Consider the following 8,726-nt stretch of genomic DNA (forward strand, 5'->3'; position numbering starts at 1 on the left):
GTTCCTGCACTGCTAGGAGACAGATTCCGAAGGTCGAGTGTTCAACCCCGGGCTGGGGCGGAAGTGGGTATCCATGTAAAAAGTGAATTTCTTTGTGCTTTCTATATATATATATATATATATATATATATAGGGCGACGAATTTTATTTTCTTGATATTGAAACTATATTACTGTACTTAAAGGGGAAGTTTCCCCGGGAAGAGGGTTTTCTTGGGGGGTTAATATCAGAAAAAATGTGGCTTGGCTTTTTTGGGGGATCAAGCTAAAATGAATACATTTGATGGAATAAAGCGCTATTTTATTTTACGTGCGTTGCATGCAACGCTCCATAGTAAAATGATCGATTTCTCCATAGAGCGTTGCAAATAACAGGAGTATAAGGCGACGAATTTCATTGTAATGTTGTTTAAATTTCTGTTTTACGATGGTTTTGATAGTCGAATATTGAAAAAAAATTGTTTGATTGAATTCACGTTTTCATTATTTCAAATGAATATAAACAAAAAACTACAGGTATTTTCTTGCAAAAAAATTGGTTAAACCGCTAAAAGGGATAATATAAGCATATTTATTGAAATAAAATGTGATAACTATCGCAACAAATACAGTCATATATATATATATATATATATTTTTACAAATAGATGAAAGTGATGAATGTTAACAAAATAGTCAAGGGAAATTACATGCGATATAGAAATAGTTATTTATCAAGTATGTCATATGTCCTTCATGTGGCTTTTTCTGTAGAACCAAATAAGATTATTAATACAAAATATTAAAATCAATATCGAAATAAACTACTACGGAAGCCCGTTGAGGCCAGTCCAGGGAAAGAAATATTTTTTATTGCGTTTAAACGCAATAATTATTGCGTTTAATCGCAAAACTTTGCTTTTAATCGCAATAATCATTGCGTTTAAACGCAAAACACTTTGCGTTTAATCGCAAAAATTTGCGATTTAACGCAATCTTTTGCGATTAAACGAAATGATATTGCGATTAAACGCATTTGAATTCACGTTTTCGTTATTTCAAATGAATATAAACAAAAAACTACAGGTATTTTCTTTTGTGTGCGTTTGTTTTATTAATAAAGAGTTATTTCATGCATGCGGCTTCTTCCGAAAAATCGTAAAATACGATAATACGCGATTTCCTGGTACTTTTTATTGGCTAAATACTTTCCTTTGCTTTGTTTTTGTGAGTGAGTGTGTTTGTTATAAGGATAGTTTAAAATCATGCGGCTTATTCCGTAAAAGTGTAAAGTTTTTCTGATAATGTTGGACTACCATTCATCTTTTCAAATACAGTTGAAGTACCCCAAAACTTATAAGCAACGCGTTGCAGATAACAGGATATAGTCATTTTCTGTTGTTGAAGAATGACCCCCGGTCATTATTCAACGGGGGTCATTATTCGTCCGTAGACCGCTACACTAGATCTGCAGACAAAACGGGACTAATAAGGAGAACGGGACGTGGCTCTGAAATGAAGTCGGGTTTGGGATTCGGAAAATTGGAAATGAAAACAAGGGTTTTGAATAGTTCAAGTATAGGTAATTAGGTTGATTTATGCTGTTTGATGAATTTTAAAACGTAACTTATTATTGGCTTTCTCTGCAAAGCTTTACGGTTAGTTGTTAATTGTTTTTGCCAGTCGCAATAGTTGTATAATCATTTATTAAAAAGAAAATGTGTAGTACATGTGTATATCCCAGATTTCCTCGGTTATTTTTGTCAAGTTGTTGGAGTTAACCATCATAAGAACCACAAACAAATAGTGTGGGGATTCGTTGAATTAAAATGTTCAACCAAAACTTCAATCCTCCGCCTTAACGACAGTTAGTGTATATACACACATGTTCGTAATGGGGGACAAATCTGATGACGATTTGGATGAAATTGACTTGTCGGAAAAGATAAAGCAGTTAGAGCGAGAGAAAGAACGTCTGGAGAGGAGGAACATGAAGAAGAAGTACGCGGAGTTAAGTAGGTCAGTGGGTCAGCTGCGGAGAAGTACGGAGTACGAACCTCATTCCTCAAGTGTCAGTCCATCCCGGGACAAAAATCACCCAAACAGAGGTATAGATAACTAAGATTTAGTTTTCATTCATTATTTTCAATACAATTTACATTCACAGTATTGCCAGGGACCTATACACTTATTATAGGTCCATGGCATTGTTGATGAATATTTCTGTTAACATGGATGAATCAAATCTTAAGATGAGCTTTCGATTCAGATACTGGTTGACTTAGTATTTCATTCTCATATGTCGCCTTATTGGGATATTCCAAGTTTTTTCTCTGTTTAGCATCCACTCATCTTTCAAAAACCTACCTACCTATTCAAAAAAAAAACACACAAGCCAAAACATAAAGCACAAGCTTAAAAGTCATAAAAATGACGTCCTTCAATTGATTTGATCTAACTAAACTGCTTTAATAGAAGAAATATCTACTCTTAAGCAAAAACAATAGATTAAATGCTTCCAATACGCCCAGTATAACTTACTGAACAGAATTTTTGGAGAAATTTACAAAATTCAAATATTTCGACTAAATTCATCAATTTCAGGACTCCTGTTGTTATGTGTTTTTTCTCATATAGGGTGTCAAAAACCAAGGCGTACGTGGATGCTAAACATTATAGAAAAAACTTGGAATGGCCTTATCAGACTTATATTTCATTTATTGACAGAGGGTTTTTAATGATTAAAGTTTGAGATTTTTAAAATAAATATCAGATGCAGATGATGCATGTACAAGTCATGTATTAACTACTTATGAAATAAAAACCAAGGATGTACATATACACAAAGTATAACGTAGGATCAGGTCCTGGTACAAACAAGGCACTGAACATACTGAAGATAACTAGAGATGATTTCTTTATGGTATATTTCTTTGTATATGTATTTGAACTTTCATGTTTGATTTTTTATATCAGCAGTCAAGGACTCCCAGGACAATGACTTTGGCAGCCTTCTCTCCGAGCAGAGAGACAAGCTCCGCATGCTTCAGAGGCGGTCAGGGGAGTGCGGGGAGAATCCACTCCGGGGCAGAGATCACGACCAATCAGATTCAGACTCGGAGGAAAGAAGGAGCTGTAAGGCTTAATATAGAACTTCATATGACTCTAAGTTTCACATTTGCAGAATAAATAAAGTACTAAAGAGATGCATTTTAACTTAGATATGGGTAAAGTTTTGTCACATTATTTTATTTGTTAAGAGTAGCAAACAGGGATTTTATGCATGGAAATACAACATATACTCATATTATTTCTGTTGTACAATTTATTCGCATTAAAAAAAAATGAAATTGAAGTGAATTCAGTAATCTAAATCACTTATTAAAATAATCAATTAATTGCTTATTAATAAACTGAACTTATTACTTTACCCTCCCTTTATGCTGTTATTTGGCAGTAGACACAGTGATGTCAAAAGAACACAAACAGAAACTACAGCTTCACCGGGACACACTGGTGGAGAACATGACCCCGGAGGACATCTTCAATGACCTCATAGCCAGCCAGGTCATCTCCACGGCAGATGTCGGCAGAATTAAAGTAGGTCAAAGGTCACTGAAGATAACCAGTCAAAAAGGGGGATACTGAAATCAGGTTTTACCTAAAAGATTTAACATCAAAGTGTTGCCTCAATTTAAGAATACAATCACAGGAAATATCGAATGTGGAAGTACAATATTCTCACAAATTAAATAATTTCACAAATTTTTCATGATCTTCAAGAACTAATTTCTGTCTCATAAAATATAATCATATAAGTTATTTTTAAACTTCAAAGAAAATGCCTGAGCTTGTTGTCTGATCAGTTAAGTTTTGCTATGTTAACATCAACTCAGCCTATTTAAGTTATGTATGAAAGAAAAGGAAATCAAGTCAGTTTATACCGAGTATTAGCTTAATGAAATGAATTAAAAGAATATCTTTGATGTGAAATGCTGTCTGAATGTAAATGTTTCTTTTACTTTCAACAGGAGAAAGTGACTAGAGAAGCAATGAATGAAGAACTTCTAAATAACCTGATTCGCCGGTCAGATAGAGCTTTCTACGAATTAGTCAAATCACTTAGGAAAACCTTACAGGGTCATCTGGCTGATTTACTGGATGAGTCCACTACACGTCAAAGACGTACACCAAAACGAAAACGACAAACAGGTAACGAGATAAAACGTTAAATGTTCATCACAAACTTACTTGATAAACCTGTACCTCTCAGGCTTTATCAATGAAGTTTTATCTTCAAAAAGGACATTTTTGATAGCCATGGGTTTCTGATACACTACATTCTCCTCATACACCCTTGCCATACAGTGCTGTGAAAAGACAGGATTGTTTTCATAAAACTCATCTCCAATTTTGAACTGAAATTATGTCATCAGTAGAAATAAATAACGTATTAAAATCAGGAAAGTTTTTAAAGAGTAGTTAACAAGAAGGTATTGATTTTTCATTTGTTATTTAATGTGGAAATCTATGTCTTCAATATGTTCAATATAATAGATTCTAATTTAATATTTTTCACATATCTGAAGATTTTGGATGACACTGTATCAATTCATCTAATAGCAGGTGATCATTGTTTACTTGCGTTTTTCATCACCGAGAGTAAAGAGTCAAAATATGTCCCTGAACACAGATACATGTATCATCATTTGCAAAAAAATGATTGCTGATTGATGGAACAAATGTCAATCCACTCCAATCACAACTTGTGAAAAAAATCCCTAACAATGTATGCTAAGGATTTATGAGGAGAGTAGTGTTTTAGAAACCCTTGGCTAGCAAAGATGATTAAAGGATTGAGCTTCTGCTACATGTATTTAAAATGTGACCACCATGATAGCTCAGTTGGTAGAGCTCTGTCTCATTGATCAGATTGTCATGGGTTCAAACCCTGGCAACAACTGACCTTAGTTGATAAAAAAAATGGAAGCAAGTGTTCCTTTATAAGCATTTGATACTTTGAATTGAAAGTTGTGGATCTGAAGGATGAGCCCTTAAAAACTGATACCCTAAATCATGGTGGGCATTGGCACAATAAACATGAAAAAGATTATTTTCACTGCACAATGCCCCTCAATGCATAGTAATGGTCTAAATTTGAAGCCCCTTTCTAGACTTTGATGATGTCTCTATATGTCATTGAGTAAAATATTTTTGAATGGAACATAAAACAACAATCAATCTCTATTTAAAATTTAAATGAGAAAAATTGAGTGAGGCGAGGGTGGTAATGTTGCAGTTTTTTTTTTTCTATGTATTTAAGAAATTATGACAGATAAGTTTCTGATTTTTCATTTTTCAGGGGAGATAAATATTGCAGTAGATGTTGAGGATGTATCCCCTGCCCCCGGAAGGAAGAAGCCTACCTGTTCCTGTGGAGAGGTGGAAGAGCAGATCCTTATAATGGCAAAAACAGCCTACAAGGCCATCCGCAGGAGGGACAATACTCCGGCCTCCTTCGAACAGTTCAAAAAAGAACTCTCTCAAACCAACGAGATTGTTAAAGAAAGCATGGAAATCATGCATACATTGAAGATTTTATGTAAACATGGGGACTTGGATATTTCGTATGGAAGTGTAATTTTCAGCATCCGGTGCCACTCTTTGATGTGTGTTCAAGAGATTTGGAGGATGTATAAATCTGGGTCATTGCAGAGTTTGATGCAAAGAACTTTTGTGACTGGGAGTTTACTAAGGCTTTGTAATGTTAACTTTGTGAGGCTAAGAGTTCAGATTTGTGAAAAGGAGTATAAAAAATGTCTCAGGGAAATAGGTAGATTACATTTAGTCTTTAAAAGAATGCAATTTTAATTAATTAAGTCTTTCAAATTAAAAACTTTTTTTTGTTTTTTACAAGTTTTTGTTGTATCCAGTTTTTGATTCACTCCACCATGCATGCTTTCATTGTACATTGTATACGTTTTATTCTGTCCTATTTTAGACTACTTACTTTGAATTCTTCTGACAAAAATAAATAATGATATTGCCAAATGTTAAAATTTGCATTCATAATTCTTACATGTAACCTAAATCAACTTTGTTGGTCTTCTTCAGGTGGCAGGGAATCTAAAACTTTGAAATCATGTCGAGTTTTAAGGGTAAGTATGTATATCCATGCTTAATATCTTCCTTTTAAAGCTGTTCTTGGCTCTAATGGTTTATTTGATAATTATTCTAGGTGTAAAAAGATATTCTCTGTTAAAACTAACCACCAGAGTGGATGCTGAGTTTTAAATGTTGAAAAATGTACAGTAGTTATTAAACAGGGTTGAAAATTAAAAACAAAAAAAAAAAACTGGGAATGAGATATCACAGCAGACTTGTAAAAATGTTAATTAACATTAATTGCAGAGCGCCAGTCAAGTGTCTGAAAATGTTGTACCTCAGGCAAAGAACAGATCTCCATTCTTTGATTCCAACAGCAGAAAAAGAAAGGCTTTCATGGAAATGTAAGTTGTCATGGCTATTTAATATCTTTACATCAAATTTTCAAAATTTTGCCATAACTTTTTTTTTAATAAAGTAAATGTGTACTGCTCTACATGTATTTTTCTTTATGCATACATATACAGGATTTTGAGATGTGGAAGAGATTATATATTTATTCATGTTATTTGGCAGTGAACAAGTGAATATATTTTTAAAGGGGAAAAGCTTTTTAGCTCACCTCAACGAAGTTGGGGGAGCTTATGTAATACCCTCGGCGTCGGTGTCGGTGTCGGCGTCGGCGTCCCAGGTTAAGGTTAAGTTTTTTGGAGCAGTTTTCTTTTTAAGTACTTCTATGTCCTATATTGATTAGACATGCATGGAAGATGGTTCTAGTGTGTTTCATTGTACCAGTCAAAGTTTCAGATGCTGCAATTTCAGCAAAGGAATGACCAGGTTAATGTTTTTGGAGCAGGTTAACATTTTTGGTGCAGTTTTTGGTGTAGGTTTCATTTCCAAGTAACTATAAGCCCTATGTTGACCAAACTTGCATGGATGATACATCTAAGGATGCATACTACCAGGCTTGCTTCGGATGCTTAATCTGACCTACATTTTACGGTTGAGTGAACAGGTTAAAGTTTTTGGTGCAGGTTTCATTTCCAAGTAACTATAAGCCCTATGTTGACCAAACTTGCATGGATGATACATCTAAGGATGCATACTACCAGGCTTGCTTCGGATGCTTAATCTGACCTACATTTTACGGTTGAGTGAACAGGTTAAAGTTTTTGGTGCAGGTTTCATTTCCAAGTAACTATAAGCCCTATGTTGACCAAACTTGCATGGATGATACATCTACGGATGCATACTATCAGGCTTGCTTCGGATGCTGAATCTGACCTACATTTTACGGTTGAGTGAACAGGTTAAAGTTTTTGGTGCAGGTTTCATTTCCAAGTAGCTATAAGCCCTATGTTGACCAAACTTGCATGGATGATACATCTATGGATGCATACTACTGGGCTTGCTTCGGATGCTGAATCTGACCTACATTTTACGGTTGAGTGAACAGGTTAAAGTTTTTGGTGCAGGTTTCATTTCCAAGTAACTATAAGCCCTATGTTGACCAAACTTGCATGGATGATACATCTACGGATGCATACTACTGGGCTTGCTTCGGATGCTGTATCTGACCTTCATTTTCCAGTTGAGTGAACAAGTTAAAGTTTTTGGTGCATGATTCATTTCCAAGTCACTATTAGTTCTTTAATGACCAAACTTGCGTGGATGATACATATAAGGATGCATACTACTGGGCTTGCTTCGGATTCTGAATCTGACCTACTTTTTGTTGATGAGTGAAAATGTTAGTTTTTGATGCATGTTTCATTTCCAATTAACTATGAGCCCTATAATGAGCAAACTTGCATGGATGATACATCTTAGGATGCACACTAATGGACTTGCTTCAGATGCTGAATTCAACATACATTTTCAGATAACAGACCAGGTAAAAGTTATGGGTGCAGGTCTATTACCAAAAAACTATAAGGCTTATATAACATTGTATAAACCAAACTTGCACAAATGTTGCATCAAGAGATGAAAACTCTCAAATTTGCTTCAGATGCTGGATTTTAATTACATTTTCATGAAGAAGAACTAGTTTAAATTTTTTATGTAGTTCTATTTCAAAATCAGATTAAAATTGCTTAAATATTTTCATTTTTGGAATGTACACTTCTTGTTGGTTAATTGTGTGACTTTGCCTTACTTAAAGACAACATTCGTTGAGGTGAGCTCTGTAATCTCTGATTACCTATGTTTTTTTTTTGCAATTTAAAATGCTTGCAAACAAAGCAAAAATTACTGAATATATTTACATCATTCAAAGAGTTATCTCTCTTTACTTGAGAGATAAACAATGGCAAAATTTGCCACTTAGATTTACTAAATGATTAATTTCATTAGCGTCTAAAAAAGAATTTTTTTTAGAATTTAGAGCTTCCTAAAGTTATTATGTATTTTCAGGTTTAATTTGAGGAAAAATGTTTGAAATTTAATTAAAAGGGAAATTACATGTATCTAGGTATTGCTACATGTTTGATGTGGCATATAACAATCATCATTTGGTGGAAAGAAAATCTATTTTGACTGATAAAGAAAAAGGAATTAGAAAAGAAATGCATGTTGGAAATCTGAATGCATACTTGCCGAGTCACTAATTTACAAAATTCTTTTCATTTCATGTCTCTGTTT

General features: G+C 34.1%; 1 protein-coding gene across 2 annotated transcripts; it reads left to right on the top strand.

The window, feature by feature from the left end:
- The first annotated feature begins 1,835 nt into the window (after window positions 1-1,835).
- LOC134243804 (uncharacterized) lies at window positions 1,836-6,513 on the top strand. Of its 2 annotated transcripts, none has more exons than XM_062726036.1 (7): window positions 1,836-2,086; window positions 2,958-3,113; window positions 3,436-3,578; window positions 4,010-4,190; window positions 5,341-5,811; window positions 6,093-6,136; window positions 6,390-6,513. In XM_062726036.1, the coding sequence occupies exons 1-7, from the start codon at window positions 1,864-1,866 to the stop codon at window positions 6,489-6,491; spliced, it is 1,320 nt and encodes a 439-aa protein (XP_062582020.1). In that variant the 5' UTR covers window positions 1,836-1,863; the 3' UTR covers window positions 6,492-6,513. The 2 variants fall into 2 exon arrangements, with proteins under 2 accessions (XP_062582020.1, XP_062582018.1); XM_062726034.1 differs by having other exon boundaries at window positions 2,955-3,113; window positions 6,390-6,511.
- Window positions 6,514-8,726: the final 2,213 nt, after the last annotated feature.

Source organism: Saccostrea cucullata, unplaced genomic scaffold, assembly GCF_032062105.1.
Source record: "Saccostrea cucullata isolate Sc308-1 unplaced genomic scaffold, CSIRO_AGI_Scuc_v1 ctg2361, whole genome shotgun sequence".
NCBI lineage: Eukaryota > Metazoa > Mollusca > Bivalvia > Ostreida > Ostreidae > Saccostrea > Saccostrea cuccullata.